Consider the following 23,923-nt stretch of genomic DNA (forward strand, 5'->3'; position numbering starts at 1 on the left):
AATGGGACAATGGGACAAGATCTGTAATGGGACAAGATCCTTATATAATGGGACAATGGGACAAGAGCTGTAATGGGACAAGATCCTTATATAATGGGACAAAGATCCTTATGACTAATCTATACCATTCCAGTATATCCAGCACAGACGGCTGAAAGAGGTGACTATCTGTAATGGGACATGATCCTTATATAATGGGACAATGGGACAAGATCTGTAATGGGACAAGATCCTTATATAATGGGACAATGGGACAAGATCCTTATATAATGGGACAAGATATGTAATGGAACAAGATCCTTATATAATGGGACAATGGGACAAGATCTGTAATGGGACAAGATCCTTATATAATGGAACAATGGGACAAGATCTGTAATGGGACAAGATCCTTATATAATGGGACAATGGGACAAGATCTGTAATGGGACAAGATCCTTATATAATGGGACAAAGATCCTTATGACTAATCTATACCATTCCAGTATATCCAGCACAGACGGCTGAAAGAGGTGACTATCTGTAATGGGACAAGATCCTTATATAATGGGACAATGGGACAAAATCTGTAATGGGACAAGATCCTTATATAATGGGACAATGGGACAAGATCTGTAATGGGACAAGATCCTTATATAATGTGACAATGGGACAAGATCCTTATATAATGGGACAAAGATCCTTATAACTAATCTATACCATTCCAGTATATCCAGCACAGACGGCTGAAAGAGGTGACTATCTGTAATGGGACAAGATCCTTATATAATGGGACAATGGGACAAGATCTGTAATGGGACAAGATCATTATATAATGGGACAAAGATCCTTATAACTAATCTATACCATTCCAGTATATCCAGCACAGACGGCTGAAAGAGGTGACTATCTGTAATGGGACAAGATCCTTATATAATGGGACAATGGGACAAGATCTGTAATGGGACAAGATCCTTATATAATGGGACAATGGGACAAGATCTGTAATGGGACAAGATCCTTATATAATGGGACAATGGGACAAGATCTGTAATGGGACAAGATCCTTATATAATGGGACAAAGATCCTTATAACTAATCTATACCATTCCAGTATATCCAGCACAGATGGCTGAAAGAGGTGACTATCTGTAATGGGACAAGATCCTCATATAATGGGACCATGGGACAAGATCTGTAATGGGACAAGATCATTATATAATGGGACAAAGATCCTTATAACTAATCTATACCGTTCCAGTATATCCAGCACAGACGGCTGAAAGAGGTGACTATCTATAATGGGACAAGCCAGAGAAAAACTATTAAACCCAATTTTCTAAACTGACCCCGTGTCGTAACATTCTAAAAATCAAGCCATTCAATTTTTGTACTGCTAATATATCCCAAAATTTGTAAAGTACATGATCAGTTTTAGATGAATATACTTGGAGCAAAAGCAATTGAAATGTCATCAATCTGAGGCATCAATCTTTTTATTCAGAATACTGCCTAACTTGTTAGTTTCCGGAATTTTCTGCTTTTGTTTTATTACAAAGTAGCAGGATACCTGGCATTGCCTGGGAAATAAAACCCTCCTTTGCTGACTACATGGTTGAAACAAAATGCCCCAAAAAACTTCATGCTGATCTAATATATATTTGTGCATGTCTGGAGGCCTGAGCACTGAGGCAGGCCTGTTTTGTTTCCTGCTGCCTGGCCCTTGCATGTCTTGAAGTATCAACAGTGAGGCAAGACTGATTTTCCTCTGCTCTCTCTTGCTTTCTCCTTTAACTCTATGGGCTTGTGAAGAGCTTCTGCCAATGTTGCTTAGCTTTTTTGGGTTATTGAACTGGATTTGGCCAGTTTTTTTTAAAATTCTGAATGTATATTGATGCACAGCATTGTAATTTAGTTTTGGAACTTTTGAACTTCATATGACCTTAAAGGTTAAATTTAATGTGGTCATGACATTCAGCATCAAATGTTACCACAATTGCAAGTCAGTCCAAACTGGTCAAAAAATACTTTTGAACTTCACACGACCTTAAAGGTTAAATTTAATGTGGTCATGATATTCAGCATCAAATGTTACCCCTACTGAACCTCCTTGGACATTTCTAGAATGCTCCATTTTGATTTGTATGGAGAACAGACAGACATAAATGCACAAAAATATATTAGATGTACTTAAAATTTTGGATGTTTGGATGTTTAAACTGTCTAATTACTATTTGTTCTTTGATTAACAAAATATCCTGAAAGTAATTTTGTTGAATTTAACACATCATAAAATGTTTTAATCTAGTTTCCACAAATTTCTTCCAGGTCCTATTTAAGATGTTTCTTGGAAGTGCAAATTTTGGAGAAGCTGCGTATTTCATTTCGACCCTGGGTTTCTTCAATTTAATTTTTATATCATTAGCACCGGTGATACTATATTTTACCAAAGTGGAGTACTGGTCCTCATTTTCTGCCTTGCCTTGGGGTTACCTCTGTGGAATCGCTGGGCTTTGGTTAGGTAGGTAATTGGAATGCTTCTTTAGAAAATAATTTCATTCTGTTCTCCTGTTTCTTAAAATAATAAACTAATGTCATATACTCTAAACTATAATTCCTTTGATGGTGTTTTTTTAAATGTTAATCCATTGTGTAATATTATGGATGAATGAGGTTTTATTTCTAGGTAAATAAATATATGCCTCCTCCCTCAATCAGACTAATGAATCCTTGTAAAGGAGTAATTTTTACCTCATGATTAAATTGATTTGGGAGGTGGACTAAGGGTAAAATAACTGACAAAGTCAGAAATCTAAGACCATTAAGAATTGGCATGCATTTACTGAGGGTTGCAGGTTTGATGGGCAATTCTGGCAATAACCCATGTAGCCTTGTGATAGTACAGATCTATCACCAATGTACATAGTGTATATAGTTACTGTATCTAGACTGTGCTTACAGCGATTGGCTGAGAGCTAAGCCACACCTATTGTCTGGGCCTTAAAGGGTTGTGTCCCTAGCCAGGTCGGATCATTCCGGACTGGTCGGCCACCTGTGAAGAGCTCCGGTCTTTTGCTAATAAAAGCCTTGGTTTGGATCAACAAGTCTTTGGTTCTTTCGACGAGCTCTACAAGCCTCATGGGTGATTTATTGAGTGAGAGGCAAAAGATTTCTGAACTGACTACCTTTTGGTGTATAATATTGTATGCATCTATAGAAAATCAGTGTCAATGTTAATATGCAATTATTGTCATATATAATTACAATGAAAAGATGCAGTGAAGTTCTTACTTGGTAATTACTTATGGTATTATTCACCAAAAGGTAGTAGTGCACAAAGTCTTTGGTTCTCATTCATGACATCATCCATGAGGCTGTATTATTTATTGGCAGATTTGTTCATAAAACCTTCAGCCCTTGCCAAATGTTACTGTACTTTATCTTATTCCAGGAAGCTGAGGGAACCACTCAATTTAAATCACCATAAGTTCATTTATACTAGTGAACTTTGGAGAATATATAGAACCATATTCTGTTAAGAGCCTCCGAGAGCAGGTTCCTCTTCAATAACCAATAATGACCAAGAAAGTAGCAGAAGAGAAGAGAGATGCAGAGTTGAGAGATAAACCTTAACCCAGCACATTAGGTCCATAGACAGAGGAAAATCTTTTGTATTATTGAACAGGAGGTCAGGATGTCAGAAAGAGATTGTCAGGGCAGAGCAGACATTTGCACCAAGGATAGTTTGACTAAGAGAGAGGAAATTCCATGTCTTAAATTATTTTTAGCAGAGAAAGACTGTTGATCTTATTGTCCATACCAGGCTAAGGGAATGGTTATCATGTTCATGAGAAAGATTAATGATGACCCACAGTAGATTTACTTTTACCACAAAAATTTATGTTCACGCATATGAAACAATAATTCATTTCAGTTTCCGAACCAAAGTTATCTTTTTAACCTCATCCAGTTGGTCCTATTGATGTTCTCTCCAAGAGTGAAAAATAGTATAATAATTTACCTCAAACTAATGATATTTTGTTTTTCTTTTTACTGTAGTCTTCAATATTCTTGTGAACGTTAGTGTTGTCTTAACATATCCTATACTCATATCCATTGGAACTGTATTGAGTGTCCCTGGAAATGCAGGTAATTTTCCTTGCCTTCACTGTACATTTTTCTCCTGCTCTTCATGTTAAACTAAAAATATTTTATTTTCTTTCTGTACTGTTGCGTAAAAATGTATTACAAATAACAAACAATTGGGTTAAAGTTAGTTTTTGTTGTCTCAATGATAATTTGGCTGAATAAATTGCCTGATTTCAATAAAATCTGCCTTCTTTCATTCTATTGAATAGGATATCCATAGCTTGATGTGCTATGAATCTCATTATACTTAGAATGGTGTAATGTCCTCCCTTTTGCAGCCACACCACTTGTTGGTCTTTTAGCAAACAGGGATGTTGAAAGTTGTGATATTATATCAAATACCAGCTATTTATCATTGTCCCCAAATGCTGTATGTCAGACATAGCTGATATTTGCAAGAAAAATATCAAAAACCATTGAAATGTTAACAATGCTCTTTTTTTTTCTCAACAACTTTCTTCAGTGTCCATATCTCACATTCAGCACCCCCTCTCTTCTTTCACAAAGATCAATTTAACCACTTTTCATTCCATATCCTTTCTATGTCTGAAGTCTTTAAGTCTTGTCAAGGTTTGGTTTATAGTTCCAATCAAACAAATGGCCATTATGCACTTGTGAGCCTAATCAAAATTTGCTACCTCAACAAACAAGAGGCTGAGCAACTGGCATCTGTGCATAATGATGGAGGGGAGAAGAAAACAGCAAGAATTTCTGTGTCCATGTGGCCTCAGCTCTCCATATGTAAATGGGAAAAATGACTAAAATATATAAAACAAACAAAAAGTAACTAAACTAAATGAAATTACCTAAAATTTAAGGTAAATTACAGTTGAATGCAACTTCAGGAAAAACATTCAAACCATCAAATGGATATGGGAAGGAATGAACCTTTGATCTTGTTCTACATTGTTTACTTTCAGAATAAACCTGTGAGTGCCTGGATGCCAGTCCTTTAGCATTTCTAATATTAATTAGACATGGTATTGCAGAGGAGTGCAGTTACATTTTCCATTCCAGCCACCAACACCAGCATGACAAGTGCAGCAAAACAATGAAACAGTAATATTAAGGTTGAAGTTTTTTTTTTTGGTTTGTTCATTTTGTTAGGCTCTGGATATGGCTGACAAGGTTCACATTCATTACCAATGCAAACTTTATTTGGGAAGATAGTGGTGAGCTCCCACCTTGGACCTTCTTGTGAACGCATTATCACAGTACAGAGGTGTAGGGAATTACGGGATTGAGATAAATATCTGGGAAATATTCAGTGTATCACAGCAATGACTCCTTTATAGTAATATAAAATCAACAAGCTGCAGCTGCTTACAAATAAAAACAGAAAATACTGGAAGTACTCAGTAGATCAGGCAGCTGAATGGAAAGAAAAACAGTTGCTGTTTCAGGTCTCATATGCTTTGTCAGAACTGGCTCTTATTGTAATATATTTAAAGCAATATCTGTAAGATAAATGAACAGATTGCTCTGTCTATATGGAAACTGCAGGGATTCTCATCAGCTAGGATTCTCCAGCTTCTGTTTTGTGGTTGCTTGCTCTTTCTATCTTTTGGAAATGTTTGTATCAAAATGTTGGTACAATAAAAATGCAAGCATTAACTGTGTTGGATTAGCCTCCGATGCTCCAGAGAAAATGATCCAAGTTTGTCTAAACCTCTCCTAAAAGGTCATAGTCTAATCCTGAATAATCAATTCTATTTCCTTTCTCAAGCTTCCATATGCCTCCTGTAATGGGGCAACCAAAATTGCACAGAGAACACCAAGTGCGGCCTAATTAAAGTTCAAAATAGCTCCCGCAAGACTTCCTTACTCTTATAGTCAATGCCCCAGAAGCTATGCAAAACAAATAGAGAAAATTATCAATTCAAGAATGATTTTTTAAATACTTATCAGATTGCATTTGAGCTGTAAGCATCTAATGTTTCAGGTTATTGTACATTCAGATTGGAGCTTCAGTTATAAATTGTACAGGGACATTTTCTGATGAATTCATTTATCTTTTTTTTACACAGCTGTTGACCTTCTGAAACATGAGGTAATATTCAGTATGGTGCGATTGGCTGCAACATCCATTATATGTATTGGCTTCTTACTGATGTTGCTTCCTGAAGAATGGGATGAAATAACTTTAAAGTTTATCAACAGATTAAAAGAGAAGAAAAATGAGGAACAAACAGAAGATGTCACAGAGTCCAGTGTCCACACTCGGACCAGAAGCAGAGCAAATGGAACAGTTTCAATACCTTTAGCTTAAAAGCAATCATGTTTTTAAATGCACGGGAATGTATATTCTGTGAATATAATTTAGTTTTGTGTAACACAGTATGCTATTATAACTTTTACTTTTTGAAGCAAAGACCTACTGTATACAATATAAATATGATACAGATACACTATAAATATATGATTGCAATTTAATCTTTATAAAGATATATGGAAATGAATGTTAAGGTGTAATAAATTTTTGTATTGAAAGCTCATGTTGATTTTTATTATTTATTTAATGGATTAAAAGGAATATTTTATCATTTTGATTGTTGTTACCACACTCAATTGTAATATAGTACCATCAAAATAAAGATCTATTGACACATGCAGTCGCATCTTGTTTCGTCAGATACAGATGTTACGACCTAGACTGGCACCAATAGAAATTCACCAAGACAATGGTATCTTCAAAACAATAATTTTTATTAATGTATTAATAATATAATATCTTACTTCACTCTAAACTTCACTCTACTACGTGCAAAGATATATATGTGTGGCAAATCCCAAAACCATTACAGTTCAGGCATAATTCTGAAGTGACGATTTTCAAGTTCAATCTCAGAAATCTTTTGCATTGAAACTCAGTCTTCAAAACTGCTGTTCAAAAGTTATCAAACTGATAAATTCTTTGTAGAGTTGTTTTCAGAGAATTGTTTCTTCATACGAATCATTTCCTCTCTTGCATGGAGGTTCTGGAACTTGTTTTACACCTTGATTTCAACAAACCCAGGCAAGGGTTACATGAAGTGACCATTTAAAAATGGATATGAGAGAACTGCACTCTTTTGACAAAGAGACAGTGAAGTGGCTCTTTCACTACCACTGATTTTGGGCATCTCCCATGATAAGGAGAATACCACAGAAGACCCGCTCCTGAGTATATCTCTGCATTTTCTGACTTCAGTTGATGACTGGTGCAATATTAAAAATGTCTTCTTGGAGGCATAATCACATGACATGACATAATTTCTGGTTCTGTTTGAAGTTTCATCTCTTCCAAAAGTATGGTTCTGATTTATCTGTTCAGGTCAAAAGCAGGTGGCTTTGTGTGTACACAGATCATTGAAGCAAAAGCCAGCTTGTTTGAAGAGACGCCATCCTTGTATACACAGGTGTATCTCTGAGTAAATGGCATTGTCTTCAACATTTCAATGGACAATCACTCCAGGTATTATGACTGTTTACACAGCTTCCACTGAACAATGGATTAGTAGATATTTCAACTTTTAAAGTGGTGTTCGTTCTATGTTCAAGTGTCTGTGGGTGTCCCTGTCCACACACAAAATAACTTTACTTAAATATATTTGATAACCAAAGATTAATAATAACACAATTCCATCACAATAGATCACACTTAAACTTGTGAACAATGATCTTTTATGGTTAGCAGTAATGGCCCGGGAAACCTTAACCGGCAACTCATTGTTCTTTGAGTAGTATTTTAGATTCACATGTCTGATTCTGAGCAATTATCATTAATACAGTGAAAAACAGTGATCTTATCACTGGCACTCAAATTTTAACTGGCCTTTATGTCAATAAATTACTCTTGATGGCTGTTCAAATCCTTTATCATTCATATCATGCTCGCATGGTAAAGACAAGATGGTGTTTCTCCAGGACCAATATTATCCCTTACTATGCTTTGGTTCTTAATAAACCTGTTATAAACTCTTAGGATTTTCCTTCACATTGCCTGCCAAGGCAACCTCGTGTCTTCTTTTAGCCTTCCTGATTTCTTTCTTGCATTTTTTCTTGCATTTTATCTACTCCTCAAGTACCTCATTTGCTCCTTGTTGCCTATACATCTTACAAACCAAATCCCCAATATCCCTAGAAAACCAAGGTTCCCATGTCTGTTAACATTTCTTTTAATCCTGACAGGAACATACAAACTCTGTACTCTTAGAATTTCACTTCTGAAGGTGCTCCATACATCTTTGCCAGAAAACAACTCATCCTAATCCACACATTCTCAATCGATTCTCATTTCCTCAAAATTGACCTTTCTCCAATTGAGAATCTCAACCTGAGAACCAGGCCTATTCTTCTCCAAAATTAACTTGGAACTAATGACATTATGATCTCTGGACCCAAAATGTTTCCTACACATACTTCTGGCACCTGTCCTTTTCCGAAAAGATGCAATGAATGTTAATAGAAACATATATGAAGAGATAGGAGAGACTATCTGTGATGAAGTAAGAGGAATGGTATGAAGGCAGGCAGCAAAAAAAATAACAGGTCTAGTATCAAATACCAAGGAAAAACGTCTTGGGCATGATGGTCAACATGCCACAACAACAATTTTTTCTAAGGTCGGGTTAATACATAAAGGAACAAATATATTTTCATTGCCTTTTTGATGTATGCATTTATTCCTGTACAGAGGGTACAGGAAAGATAGGAACAATTCAAGGTGTGAAGTTTTACAGCTGTTAGAAAAAGAATTACCTTTAAAGAAATTGCTCGAGACAAAAATTGAGAACAAAGAACATTTATTATACAACAATGCAAAGTTGGGTGCTTCCCCTTACCCTGGGAATACACACATACACTGGGGCTCACCCAACTTTTATACAGTTGATTTCAGTATAGGAATACCCTCCCCCTTACATTCTTCTGCCTCCTGCTGGAGAGGTTTGGCATTAGGCAATCCTGCCTGCCTACGTGCTGTTTCTGTGCACTTGGTGGACCAGGGGGTATCCTGTCGGTGTCCCTTCATGTTATTGTCCTTATTCACACCTTCCTGATTCTCGGAGCTACAGTCTCTTGATATGCAGAGTTCGCTAATCCTGTCTAGGGTTAACTAATTTAATATGTATAACTTTGTAAATCTATGTAAGGTTAACTAATTAGATATGTAGAACTTGGTACTTCTGTCTAGGGCTAGGAGACCCTTATCTCATCCAGACTACCTCAACTTCCTACACTCTATTGTTCCTTACTGCTCCTTATCTTATTCATATGGTGGGCTCATTGATCTTGTCACAAAGACTAGAAGATTCTTATCTTAAATGTGCTGACTCTGCTTTCCTGCATCCTAATTCCCAAGCTCATCCTGTTTGTACTGGTTACATTCATTTACTAATGTATGAATTTTAGTTTCCTTCATGTTCATAATTTTAGATCAGTTTTCTCATCTCTCACACAGCCATTCTTGATTAGAAGGCTTTGTGTAACTGAAACCTAAAGTTGAATTTAGTGGATAAAACACTGGCAGATGAAGTTTATTACCAAGCATTCTGAGAATACCTGGTTTGTATCTGAGAAAAGATAACACTGAACAAGTAAAACACGTAAATTGTAGCCACCGTGGTTGAGTAAACTCAGCAGGTCAAATAGTGTCTTTTATATAAGCAAAGGTAAAAATACATAACCAACGTTTCAGGGCTTGAGCCTGAACACTTCCTTTGAGAATATGGAGCAGTGGAGGAGCAAGGGGGTGAATGTTTCCATGTGTACAAATCACTAATAGGTAATGAATGAAGTACAGTGCAGACACAACAGAATGATGCCATGGTTTAAACGGTGAATTATTAAGAAATATTGCATTAACCGGGTTTGTATTCCTTCAGGTGACTTCATTTTTCTACAGGTTTTTTTTAAAATGAGCAATTCAGTATGGTTGGTACAGTAAAACTTATGTTTGAGAAATTCACACTGCATCTACAAGGTCAATGAAAGTCTCTAATACTCCCAAATGTGGTGGTGGCTGAATTAATTTAAATGTTGAAGACTAATCCATAGAGTTTAATTAGTTAAGGCTGTCAAGGGAATTGGAAAGTAGGAGGTAAATCGTTGTGTTTCTAACAACCAATGATTGAATGATTTGTCTCCATAGTTATGTTTACCCAGCATCAGGTGGTAAATTACCCCACCCAACTCACCCCCCCTCCCCCCCACCCCAGGCATATTTTGTTGAGGGACAGTCCTTGAAAGGCTTGCTGTGGCACGATAACGGGGAGAAAGATTTGGAAATACTGATCGATGAGGGGCCTCCACACATTTCTCCGGGATCCCGACAGGCGGGATGGGGGAAGTCGTCACGTGGATGGACCGATCAGAGTATCCCCTGCATTTTGTCGCGGGCTTCAGTACAGAAAGCAGAGTGGCTTCGGCCGTTCACCCTACCTGCTACCTGCCCGGCGGGGACCATTGGAACGCAAGTTTTCACGTCCGCTGCCACGGGGCACAATAGTTGGCGCGCGCGCCCAGAACACGCGGCGTTGCCGGGGCAACTCGGGCCACACCGACGAAGGGTCGCGCGCTGCCGCGCACCCGCGACCGTGTTCTGGGTCATTAAAAGCCTGACCGATTGGGACTCGCCAGGCTGGTTGGAGGAAGATGGGCTTGGGCTCGTCCAAAGTTCCGCACAAGGTGATCAAGGTGACGCCGATCCCCGACAAGGAGGAGGAGGAGGAGGAGGAGGAGGCGGAGGCGGACGCGGACGGTTCGGGCCAGTTCTCCGGCCGCGGCAACGGGACGGACTGGAGGCGTCTGAAACGGACAACTTCAGCGGGCACGGGAAGCGACCTTCCTCCGCTGAGGGAGAGGCTGCCTGCGGGGCATCTTACCGGCGCGTTGCCCAGCCTCCGGCAAGGTGTGTGAGTGGGCAACTCGCAGCTGGGCGGGCGGAGGCCATTGCTTTCCTGCAGCTGCGGGGCTTTAAACCGGGCCAAACTTTTGCCAAGTTTGGTCACTTGCCGCTGACATTAGGTGGATGAAATGATCTTATTACGTGTGCATTTCCAAGCTCGTTCCGTTAGTTTGTCGGGTTGAGGACCAGTTTTTTTATTTCTGCAAATAACTTTTTTTTGCATGTGGATTCGGCTGATCTTTTTCTAGTTCAGTATATTTTTCTTGGATCGCAGAAAGCACTGCTTAGTTAATATTTACTTGGGTTGTGCATAAATATTGTTAACTATTGTACAGATTGTTGAGTTTTTCAGTCCTGATCTTAGAAATTATAGAGTTCATTAACTCCTTACTGTTAATGTTTGACAAGAGATTTCAAGATGTGTTTCTTGTTGCCAATTCCCTCCATCTTTTAAGTACCTAGGGCCATCTCGTTTGATATTAATGTGGAAGCTGGGGAGAGCAGTATAATAAAAAAACACCCTCCTCGAAGATTTCAGGTAGGTGAAATATTTTTGGTTAACTATTTTATACGTCTCGACACCCATAATAATTAAACATTAAAGAAGGGGTTGGACCTCACCCAGGGCCAGTTTTGTCTCACGTCGCTTTTTTTTTAAAAAAAGCTAATGTTGCATGTATTTAAGATAAATTTTAACGATCTAATCTCCCAGGTCTGACCTTGGATTTTAATTTGCATTGTTAATTTCATCCGTGCATTTAGTACTTTACTGAAAAAAGAAGCCTAAACCCTATTCTAGTAAAACACAGAAATACTACAGGTCTCGAGGCGACTATAGGAGATGTTTCGGACCTGAGCCCTTCTTCAAGGTATGTTATCTCCAGCATTTCAGTGCCCAGGTTCCATGTTAGCTTCCTTATTCCTCTTTATCCCTCATTTAACACGTACCTTAAGGACTAGACCCACTGCAATTTGCTTACTGGGTCAATCGCTCCACAGCAGAAGCAATATCCCTGGCTCTCCACTCAGCTCTGGATCACCCAGACAACAACTCGTACATAATGCTGCACTTCATAGACTATATATAGCTCAGCCTTCAACACCATTTATTCCCATAGCTCTGGTCAACTACAGGCTATACATTACACCTCAAAAGTTAAATAAATGGGACCCAACAGTATCTGATAGATGTTTTCGATGTAAAAAAGAAATGGGAACAACAATTCATGCAATCTGGACATCTGAGAAAGTAAAAAAAATTTTGGGAAGATCTAAATCAGATATTAAATAAAATAACAGAAAACAATATACCAAAGAATCCAGAGATCTTCCTCCTAAGTAACATAAAAAACAAAGAATTTGGACTTGATTTGGGGGATGCACAAAAAAGATTTGTTAAGATAGCTCTAGCCGTAGCAAAAAAATGTATTATGTCAACCTGGAAATTGGAAGATAATTTGAAAATACAACAATGGTATATAGAAATGAATAAATGTATTCCATTAGAAAAAATAACATATAGTTTAAGAAATAATATTGAAATATTCGAACAAATATGGGAGCCTTACATTAAATACAATAGCGAAAACCTACCGGGGACAATCATTACCTAAGTTGATGGAAGGAGAAGGAAATGAAAAGAATGGACTCAGTAGAATTTCTGGTGTATTTTTGTTGAGTGATAACATTGTCTGACTGGTTTAATGTATCCTAGATTGTATACCTTAAATGGACGGGAGGGGGGGGGGAGAAAATGGCACTGTATATGTGTGAAAAGGAAAAAGTGTGTACCATGGTTAATGTGATTTATGGTGTGAAAAATAAAAAATTAAAAAAAAAACAAAAAAAAAAATCAAGCACCAAACCCTAGGCCTCTTCCCTCCCTGCTGCAACTGGATTTTTGACTTTCTCTTCAGAAGACCACAGTCAATAGGAATTGGAATTGATGATCAGCACAGGGTCATTTCAAGAATGAGTGCTTAGTCCACTGCTCTACTCACTCTGCACCCATGAATGCGTGGCCAGGCATAATTCCAATGCTATCTACAGTAAAACCTCGTTAGAATGGTGGTTGGGGTCCAAGATTTAAAACAGCTGAGTCGCGGAACAAATGCATACATGTTAGAGTGCGGGTCTGGGGCGGCCGGCGTGGCGGCTGCCCCTGGGTCGCTGGCTGATTGTCACCAGCCCCCACTTAGCAGTTTGGGGTCCACAGACACAGCTCTATAAGCGATTCCGCGGATTAAGGATTCGTGTTCTAATGAGGTTTCACTGTATAAATTTACCGATGACTCCATGGTTGCCAGCAGAATCCCAGATGGCAATGAGGGAGTGCACAGGAGGGAGAGATTCAGATCTCTGATTGATTTCAGATTTATTGTCGGAGTATATACCTGACATCACATACAACCCTGAGATTCTTTTTCCTTCGGGCTAGGCAGAATCAAAGTGGAACCCCGACTTAATGCGAATTCGGATATAACACGATTGGAGCCCTTAACGTCCACATCCTTTGAGATAGGACTTTAAGCGAGCCCATTTTAAAAGATGCAGTACCAGGGATGGCCATCCCGTGGTGCTGCGGATGTTTCGAAGTGGTGCGTCTAGGATGATTAAGGTAAGTACAGTGTTTATCTTGGTGGGGAATTCATCGCATTGATGAGGGGGTGGTGGTGGTGTGTGTTGCGAAGAACGGAGGGGGGGGGGTTGGTGCGCGTGGCTGAGCAAGGGGAGGGAGGCGCGCCTGGCTGAGCGTGGGGAGGGGGCGCGCCTGGCTGAGCGTGGGAAGGGGGGCGCGCCTGGCTGAGCGTGGGGAGGGGGGCGCGCCTGGCTGAGCGTGGGGAGGGGGCGCGCCTGGCTGAGCGTGGGGAGGGGGGCGCGCCTGGCTGAGCGTGGGGAGGGGGGCGCGCCTGGCTGAGCGTGGGGAGGGGGGCGCGCCTGGCTGAGCGTGGGGTAGGGGGCGCGCCTGGCTGAGCGTGGGGAGGGGGCGCGCCTGGCTGAGCGTGGGAAGGGAGGCGCGCCTGGCTGAGCGTGGGGAGGGGGCGCGCCTGGCTGAGCGTGGGAAGGGAGGCGCGCCTGGCTGAGCGTGGGGAGGGGGCGCGCCTGGCTGAGCGTGGGAAGGGGGGCGCGCCTGGCTGAGCGTGGGGAGGGTGCGCGCCTGGCTGAGCGTGGGGAGGGGGGCGCGCCTGGCTGAGCGTGGGGAGGGGGGCGCGCCTGGCTGAGCGTGGGGAGGGGGCGCGCCTGGCTGAGCGTGGGGAGGGGGGCGCGCCTGGCTGAGCGTGGGAAGGGAGGCGCGCCTGGCTGAGCGTGGGGAGGGGGCGCGCCTGGCTGAGCGTGGGAAGGGGGGCGCGCCTGGCTGAGCGTGGGGAGGGTGCGCGCCTGGCTGAGCGTGGGGAGGGGGGCGCGCCTGGCTGAGCGTGGGGAGGGGGGCGCGCCTGGCTGAGCGTGGGGAGGGGGCGCGCCTGGCTGAGCGTGGGGAGGGGGGCGCGCCTGGCTGAGCGTGGGGAGGGGGGCGCGCCTGGCTGAGCGTGGGGTGGGGGGCGCGCCTGGCTGAGAACGGGGTGTGAGAGGGCGAGTGCTGCCACAAATGTGGGGGTTGGTGAGTCCTGCTACGATTGATGTGTATATGTTGCACACAGTAGTGAAACCCCGATTTAGCGTGACCTCGCCTTTTTCGGGACCCTAACAATCATGTTATAACGGGGTTTCACTGTACCACTAATTGGTAGTCCAAAACAAAATTATATACATGTAAACAAATAACTGTAAACAGACAATGAATGTTAATAACTGACTGCAATTCCAGAGAGAATAAAAAAGAAAATAAAGTGCATAAGTAAGAGTCTCTGATTGAGTTCGTCATTGAGGAATCTGATGGTGGATGGGTTACAGCTGTTCCTGAACCTGGTGGTGTAAGTCTCCTGACACCTATACCTCTTTCCTGTTGGCAGCAGCGAGAACCGAGCATGTGCTGGGTGGTGTGGATCCTTGATGATTGCTGCTGCTCTCTGACGGCATCATTCCCTGTAGATGTACTCAATAGTATGGAAGGTTTTGCCTGTGATGTCCTGGGCTGTGTCCACGACCTTTTAGAGGGCTTTAATGCTCAGGGGTATTGATGTCTCCATACTAGACCATGATGCAGCTGGTTAACACACTTTCTAGGGTTACTGGTGTCATACCAAATCTCGGCAAACTCTTGAGGAAGTAGAGGCACTAACATGCTTTCTTCACGATGCCATTAGTGTGTTGGGTCCAGGAAAGATCCACCGAGATGGTGATTCTCAAGAATCACCCTCTCCACCTCTGATTTCCCCCACTGATCACTGGATTGTATACCTCTGGATTTCATTTCCTGAAGTCAACAATCAGCTCCTTAGTTTTGGTGACATTGAGTGCAAGGTTGTTTTTTTTTTGGTGTACCATTCAGCCATTTTGTCAATCTCCATCCTGTATGCTGACTTCTCCTCTTCCATTAAACAACCCAGTACTGTGGTATCATTGGCATATTTGTAGATGGTATTATTGTTTTACTGAGTCACGCAGTCATAGGTCGCAGGGGGCTAGGAACAGCCCTGTGGTGCTCTGGTACTGATGGAGATTGTGGAGGATATGTTCTCACTGATTGTGGTCTGGTGGTGAGGAAATCCATGATCCTTTTACACAATGGGATGTTAACTCCCAGGTCTTGGAGTTTGCTGATCAGTTTAAACGGGATGATGGTGTTAAATACTGAACTGTAGTCGATAAAGAGCATCTTGATGTATGCATCTTTGCTGTCCAGTTGCGGGGTTTCCAGGGCTTTGTGTAGAGCCAGTGAGATGGCATACTACAATTGGCGAACTGAAGCTGATATGCTTCATCACCAGTCTTCCAAATACTTCATCAATGATGATATAAGTGCTACTGACCGATAGTCATTAAGGCAGATTACTGGACTCTTCTTGGGCATTGGTACGATTGACGCCTTTTTGGAACAGGTGGGTACCATACCCTGCTGGAGTGATATTGATAATAGCCGTGAATACATTGGAAAGTTGGTCAGCAGATTTTTAATACTCGACCAGGTACTCTATCTGGACCAGATGCATTCCTCAGATTCATTCTCCTGAAGGCAGCACACATGTCCTCCTCAGGTATGGACAGGATGGGATCATCAGGGGACATGGGGGATGCAGAGGGCTGGTTCTCTGCAGATACTGTTAGATCAGCTAGTTGAGTGGTGTCACAGCAACCTTGCATTCAATGTCAGCAAAACCAGAAGATGATTGTGGACTTCCGGAGGACATGAACCAGTCCTCATCGAGGGGTCAGCAGTGGAGAGGGTCAAGAACTTCAAATTCCTGCGTGTCATTGTCTCTGAGGATCTGTCCTGGAACCTCCATATTGACTCAAACACGAAGAAGGCTGATAGGTTTGTGAGGAGTTTGACGGGATTTAGTATGTCACCAAAGACTCTCAGAAATTTCTACACATGTACTGTGGAAAAATTCTTTCTGGTTGCATTACTGTCTGGTATGGAAGTCCAAACACTCAGGACAAGAAAAAACTCCAGAAGGTTGTTGACTTTGCCTGCGACATCATGGACACCAGACTCCACTCCATCGAGAACATCTACAAGGGCCGGTGTCTTAATAAAGTAGTCGTTATCCTCAAGGACCCCCACCACCCAGGCCATGCCCTCTTCACTCTGCTACTATCGGTGGGGGGGTGGGGGGGGAAGGTACAGGAGTCTGAAGCTGAGCATTCAGTGACACAAGGACAGCTTTTTACCCTCTGCCATCAGATTCCTGAATGAATGATGAACCATAGACATTACTTTGTCTTTTTCATTTTTTTCTTGCACTATTTTTATTTATTTTGTAAGGTGGTTTATATAAATGTTTGCACTGTAATTCTCCTGCAAAACAACAAATTTCATGACATGCTCATGGCAATAAATTCTCACTTTTATTCTTTAAAAAATGTATTTATTAATTTTAATATTGTTAGTGGGAACTTGCTTTCTGTATTTTAGCTATCATATTTCCAATGTTACAACCAATGTCTCTGCATAAATATACAGTACTTGACACATTGCATACATGACTTATTATGTCTTAATGTCAGCACTGTTTCCATTACCTTCCACCAGAGTTCAGCTGTCTCAAGAAAAAAAAGTGCCTCTAGACTCGATAAAGGGTCCTATTCAAAACAGTTGACTGACTTGTTTTTTATCCATGGATGTGGCCTGAACTGCTGAGTCCTTTCTGCTTCTCTTTGTACACTCAAGATTACAACATATGGAGCTTTTATGTTTCTCAATTCTCAACAGTGGAATCTATATATCTTCACATTATTTGGCATGAAGACTATAAAATTAACATTTCCATCAGGACTTTAAATTCTCCTTGTTGATTGATATCTAGCAACAAACGGTAAAAGAATACACTGTTTACAAATCCCTTAGAAGTGTCATTTGAGGGTAATTACCTCATTTACTGATGAAAGATTCAAGAACATTAGGAGCAGGAGTAGGCCATCTGGCCCATTGAGCCTGCTCCATCATTCAATAACTGATCTGGTTCTGGACTCTGTTCCACCTGCCTACCTTCCACCATAACTCTTATTTCTCCTACTGTGCAAACATCTGTTTAACTCTGTCTTAAATGTATTTAATGAGATAGTATTTACTGCTTCCTTGGTAGAGAATTCAACAGATCCATAACTTTCTGGGAAAAGCAGTTCCTCATCTCTGTCGTAAATCTGCTCCCCCAAATTTTGAGGGTATAAATCCCCTAGTTCTACTCTCACCTACCACTGAAAATAAACTTTTTGCTTCTATTTTATCTATCCATTTCATAATTGTATGTTTCTATAAGATCCCCACTCCTTCTTCTATATTCCAATGAGTATAGTCCCAGGTGACTCAATCTCCCCACATATTCTAACCTCTCTGTCAAAGCACTCCCATACCTCTGAAGAAAAGCATTCTGCAATCTTTCACCATTTAAATAATTGGTTCTCAACCTCTTTAGCTCAGTGGTTAGAGCACTGATCTTGTAAACCCTGGTCAGGAGTTCATTCCTCACTGGGCCCTCATTTCTGTGAGGGGTGCTTGACAAAGTTAAAAAATTTCATGCATGTTATGTTCTAAAGGTAGTATTACATAACAATAATGGAACCTTTTCCTTTACCACCTTAAGTAATCCCTTACTAATCCTCGAAGCACCTATGACATAGGATGCCATAGGTGTTCTGTGGTTAGAAAGGGATTACTTAAGGTGCTAAGTGAGTGGAAAAGTGTTGAAAACACTGATTTAAATAATAATCTGAACTTCTATTTTTCTTTCCAGAGTGGATGACGCTATCTATCAAACCCTTGTCCACTCATCTAACCTATCTATATCCCTTTGCAGACTCTCCTTATCCTCTGCACAATTTGCTTTTCCATCAATTTTTTTTTTTCATCAGTACACTCTGTCCCTTCTTTGAAATTATTAGCAAACAAGTGAACAGTTGTGGGCCCAGCACTGATTCATGCATCACTTCGCTCACCACTGATTTGATTACCTACAAGAGAAGCACCCATTTATCCAAAATCTCTGCCTTCTGTTGGTTAACAATTCCTTTGTCCATACTAATATATTACTCCAAAGTCCATGCATCCTTGTCTGTCTTTTAGGCAGCACTTTATCAAACACTTTCTGAAAATCTAACAACGCAACATCCACCTGTTCACCTCTATCCATTGCACTTGTTATAGCCTCAAAGAACTCCAGTAAATTTGTTATACTGGACCTACCTTTGCTGAATCCATGTGGCATTTGACTGATGGGACAATTTCTATCCCAATGTCTTGCTGTTTCTTTGTCAATGATAACTTCAAGCATTTTCCCAACTACTGACATTAAGCTAAATAGCCCATGGTTACCTACCTATTCCCTGCATCCATATTTAAACAGTGTTATTTGTCTTCCAATCTACCAAGCCTTACCCAGTGTCCAGAGAATTTTGGTAAATTATCAGAAAGGGCTCTGCTATAATTTTGTCTTTCTTCAGTACCCTGAGAAGCATTCCTTCATTACCAGGGGATGTATCTACCTTTAAACCCACTAGTTGGATCAGCACTGCCTGTTTAATGATGGTAATTGTATCGAGGTCTTTCTCCTATTGTACCCTTAACATCTCTCTTGACAAGTCATATGTGTCTTCCACTGTGAAGACTGACATAAAATGGTAATTCAAAGCCTTTATCTTTTCAACATTACCCAATATAGGCACTTCTTACACATTTCCATGTTCTTTTCTAAATGACCAGTCGTGGACATATGTTGGAATTGCCATACCTGTGATACTGAAGACTAAAATGATCGATTCCTTCTGTTCTCTATCTCCAAATCCTTCTAATTCTCTCTGATGCTGCGGACTCTGAGCACCCTGTGGACTCAACTGGCCTCTAAATTCTGTCTGACTGTCAGAATATTGAGCAACAGAATCAGAAAAAACAGGACACAAGGAGTCCTTTGGCTTGGCTTCGCGGACGAAGATTTATGGAGGGGTAAATGTCCACATCAGCTGCAGGCTCGTTTGTGGCTGACAAGTCTGATGCGGGACAGGCAGACACGGTTGCAGGGGAAAATTGGTTGGTTGGGGTTGGGTGTTGGGTTTTTCCTCCTTTGTCTTTTGTCAGTGAGGTGGGCTCTGCGGTCTTCTTCAAAGGAGGTTGCTGCCCGCCGAACTGAGGCGCCAAGATGCACGGTTTGAGGCGATATCAGCCCACTGGCGGTGGTCAATGTGGCAGGCACCAAGAGATTTGTTTAGGCAGTCCTTGTACCTCTTCTTTGGTGCACCTCTGACACGATGGCCAGTGGAGAGCTCGCCATATAACACGATCTTGGGAAGGCGATGGTCCTCCATTCTGGAGACGTAACCTACCCAGCGCAGTTGGATCTTCAACAGCGTGGATTCGATGCTGTCGGCCTCAGCCATCTCGAGTACTTCGATGTTAGGGATGAAGTCGCTCCAATGAATGTTGAGGATGGAGCGGAGACAACGCTGGTGGAAGCGTTCTAGGAGCCGTAGGTGATGCCAGTAGAGGACCCATGATTCGGAGCCGAACAGGAGTGTGGATATGACAACGGCTCTGTATATGCTAATCTTTGTGAGGTTTTTCAGTTGGTTGTTTTTCTAGACTCTTTTGTGTAGTCTTCCAAAGGTGCTATTTGCCTTGGCGAGTCTGTTGCCTATCTCGTTGTCGATCCTTGCATCCGATGAAATGGTGCAAGGAGTTAAAATACAATGAAATACCAAGGCCAGCTCTTGCAAGAGGTTGGCCAACAGCCAACATGGCAGCCACCATAGATAGGCCTGATTTTAACCATAATTGTGTAAATTTTATAAATTTTTTAAAATTTGGTTGTATGTGCGGATGAATGTTAGTCGCATAGGTCACAAGTCGGGGAGTACCTGTATTAATTCACCCCCTTCTCATCCAAGGGAATCTACACTCACTTTAGCCCCTCTTTTTTGTTATCTGTTTTAATCTTTCGTGCTAGTCAACTTTCCTAAACTATCTTTCCTTTATCACTTACTCAATGATTTCTTGTTGCTTTTTAAAGTTTTCCCAATCTTCTAGTTTCCCAGTACACTTGGTGATTTTTTTGTATGCATGAGCTATTAAAACTTTTAAACTAAGAAGCCTATTGTTGATTTCAGGGAGGGAAAGCCAGAGGTATACAATCTAGTGATCATTGGGGAATTAGAGGTGGTGAGAGTGAGCAAATTTAAGTTCTTGGGAATCATTATTTCGGAGGATCTTTCCTGGACCCAAAGCACTAATGGCATAGTGAAGAAAGCACGTCAGCATCTCTACTTCCTCAAGAGATGGTACAGGTTTGGTATGACACCAGAAACCCTGGCAAATTTCTACTGAAGTGTGGTGGAAAGTGTGCTGACCAACTGCATCACGGTCTGCTATGGAAACACCAATACCCCTGGGCTAAAGCCATCCAAAAGGTAGTGGAGACAGCCCAGGACATCACAGGCAAAACCCTCCCCACTATCGAAAACATCTACAGGGAACACTGCCATTGGAGAGCAGCAATAATTGTCAAGAATCCATACCACCAGCACGCGCTCTGTTCTTGCTGCTACCATCAAGAATGAGGTATAGCTACCACAAGGCTTGCACCAGCAGGTTCAGGAACAGCTGCTACCCTCCACCATCAGACTCCTCAACAACAAACTATATCAGGGACTCATTTAAGGACTCTTACTTGTGCACTTTATCTACAAATTTGGTGATGACACCACAGTCATCGGCAGAATCACAAACAGCAAGGAGGAAGTGGACAGGAGAGAGAGAGATCAACTAATTGAGTGGTGTCACAACAACAACCTTGCACTCAACGTGAGAAAAACTAAGGAACTGATTGTGGACTTCAGGAGGGGTAAATCAGGAGAACGTGACCAGTCCTCGTCAAGGGGTCAGCAGTGGAAAGGGTTGAGAACCTCAATTTCCTGGGCGTCAACATATCTGAAGATCTATCCTGGGGCCTCCATGTCGATGTAATTATGATGAAGGCTTGCAATCAGCTGTACTTTGTCAGGAATTTGAAGAGATTTGGTATGTGTCGAAAGATTTCTGCTAATTTCTAAAGGTGTACTGTGGAGAGTATTCTGACTGGTTGCATCAAGGACCGGTGCGGAGGTGCCAATTCATAGGACAGGGAAAAACTACAGAAAGTTGAGAACTTGGCCAGTGCCATCATGGACATTAGTCTTTACTCCATTGAGGACATCTGCCAGAGGCCGTGTCTTAAGAAAACACCCTCTATTACCAAGGACCCTTACCACCTAGGCCATGCCCTGTTCACACTGCTACCATCAGGACAGAGGGACGGGAGCCTGAAGATAAATGCCAAATGGTACAAAATCAGCTTTTTCCCCTCTGCCATCAGATTTCTGAATGGACAATGAATCAAAGATACTACCTCACTTTCTTCTTTTGCACTAACTATGTATATTTTAAAAATGTAATTTATAACAATATTTGCACCTGTAATGATGCCGAAAAACAACAACTTTGGTGACATATTCATGACAATAAATTCTGATTCCACCACTTTTTTTTTCCCCATTGCATCCTTCTGAATTGCCCGATTCTCTTGGATATTTATTTCCCAATTATCTTCACCCTCCAATCATGTTTCACTGATGGCCACTAAATCATACCCCTATGTACTAATTTGTGCCTCAAGTTCATTGACTTTGTTTTGAATATTACAGGCATTCAGTCAAAGTGCCCTTACCCTCATTGTCCTTTTAATAAGCTATATATAATTGCTACTACAAATGTTAACATTTATTTTAATATTTGTTTTAGAGACTTGAACCCATCAATCGTTTTACTGTGATCACAGCAGAAGAGCTTCTGAAAAACCAACAGGCAACAAGTACATGCAAAACACAGGTGAAATATTTCACATAAAATGAGCCCATCAAATTTCCTGCAATAATGTTTGAACAATGAAGATAATTTGGTTAAGCTCTCTCAAGATTCAGAAAGTGTAGAGATCTAATTTAGATACAGTGTAAATTTTCAATGCCATGCATCTGAAAGTTATGCATTTCCAATAATGGGTAGAATGCGATTGTGAAAATCTCTGAAAGATTGACTAATCATTTCTGGGCAAGGTTTGCTCTTGTGTCAATAACATGATTTCCAAATTAGTGATGTCATTTCCCATGTGACACTTTTCTGGGGAATTAACTGGGAAATTAAATTATATTTTTCTGAGGATGCTCAACTGTTGACCAACAGTTGAGCAGCATGACTTAATAATGTAGCAGCATCCTCCTTTGAAGGAGGAGTGACAAGAATCTAATGCAAGTAAGTCCTCTAATTTTTATTAAGACCCATACATGAATCTGGTGACCCACTCTTGTATCTCCTCCATTAATCAAAGCTCAATTTCTAACCTGAGGTCTGATCTCCAACTATACTCCATTCACAGTTTCCAACTCTAGCTACCAGATCTTTTTTTCCCCCATGTGCTCCTTAACCTTCAGTTAACCCATTCTCTCCCAGGCTTTGATTTTTAGCCACTGACCCTCAGATTCTGATTGACCAGTGGCTCTCCATGCCCCTCTAAACCTTCTCATTACCGTTCTGGTTCCAGATTTGAAATATTTTACCTTTGTCAGCTGTGTAAAAAGAGAAAAAAACCTAATTGATTGTTAGGACTTTGGTTCTGCAGATTTTTGCAAAGGTGAGCTCATGGCAGAAATAGGTTGCTTTTAGCAGTGCAGATGAATTTCCAACCCATAATCTTGTACTGTAATCCTATTTCTAAACCAGATTTACAACAATGAAATGTCTATACCAATGACAGAATCTAACAAAACTTTCACAGCACTTGGGAGCTGTTTGTTTTACATTAAATGTTGTTGATTCTATAAAACATTTTCTTTATTTTGTTATGTACTCGAGACAGCAATAGAAATTAGCCAAGACCGTGTTGTATTTAAAATAATATTTTTATTATTAAGACTATAATACCTTATCTAACTTGTCTAAACTTATCCCCCAAACATGTGCAAATATACCATTACAATTCAGGCCCAATTCTGGAACATCAGTTCAAAGTCCAGACTCAGAAATCCAGTGTTGGCGCAAAGATACTTTATTTTTGAATATTTTATTTATGATTTTTCCAAACTTGAACTCAAACAGTTATCAACGTTATCAGTGTCAATGTTAACAGAATCAGCATTGACTACAATTTACTGACTCAAAGACTCTTAAATTGATGTTTAAAAAAAAAAGTGTTTACGAATGAGGTGGGAGAGACCTGGGTGACAGACTGTTGTAAACTCCCAAAATCATTGTTGAATTGCTTCCAGAGAAACATCCTTTCAGACAAGTGG

General features: G+C 41.0%; 3 protein-coding genes across 21 annotated transcripts in view; 2 read left to right on the top strand and 1 right to left on the bottom strand.

Moving 5' to 3' along the window:
• The window catches only part of slc35f4 (solute carrier family 35 member F4), a 39,085-nt gene extending 32,619 nt beyond the window's left edge, over positions 1 to 6,466 (top strand). Inside the window, exons 4-6 of the mRNA XM_069916920.1 lie at positions 2,308 to 2,500; positions 4,039 to 4,128; positions 6,156 to 6,466. Of these exons, the coding sequence (XP_069773021.1) occupies positions 2,308 to 2,500; positions 4,039 to 4,128; positions 6,156 to 6,397 (525 nt within the window). The 3' untranslated portion in view covers positions 6,398 to 6,466. The remainder of the gene's footprint in view (positions 1 to 2,307; positions 2,501 to 4,038; positions 4,129 to 6,155) is intronic.
• LOC138753667 (uncharacterized) overlaps positions 1 to 10,843 on the bottom strand; it is a 159,402-nt gene extending 148,559 nt beyond the window's left edge. For 11 of the 14 annotated variants that reach the window (XR_011351350.1, XR_011351346.1, XR_011351345.1 and 8 more), the window contains exon 1: positions 10,549 to 10,618. Coding sequence is in view for 3 of the 14 variants with exons in the window: in XM_069916927.1 (XP_069773028.1) it covers positions 10,549 to 10,717 (169 nt within the window). In the remaining 11 variants the exon portion in view is untranslated. Of the gene's footprint in view, positions 1 to 10,548 lie in introns of all 14 variants that reach the window. The other 3 variants (XM_069916930.1, XM_069916927.1, XM_069916929.1) reach the window with 3 other exon arrangements.
• The window catches only part of LOC138753666 (factor associated with metabolism and energy-like), a 70,919-nt gene continuing 57,669 nt past the window's right edge, over positions 10,674 to 23,923 (top strand). For all 6 annotated transcript variants that reach the window (XM_069916922.1, XM_069916925.1, XM_069916921.1 and 3 more), the window contains exons 1-3: positions 10,674 to 11,017; positions 11,470 to 11,552; positions 22,380 to 22,466. In XM_069916922.1, coding sequence (XP_069773023.1) covers positions 10,762 to 11,017; positions 11,470 to 11,552; positions 22,380 to 22,466 — 426 coding nt within the window. In that variant the 5' untranslated portion in view covers positions 10,674 to 10,761. The remainder of the gene's footprint in view (positions 11,018 to 11,469; positions 11,553 to 22,379; positions 22,467 to 23,923) is intronic.

Source organism: Narcine bancroftii, chromosome 2, assembly GCF_036971445.1.
Source record: "Narcine bancroftii isolate sNarBan1 chromosome 2, sNarBan1.hap1, whole genome shotgun sequence".
NCBI lineage: Eukaryota > Metazoa > Chordata > Chondrichthyes > Torpediniformes > Narcinidae > Narcine > Narcine bancroftii.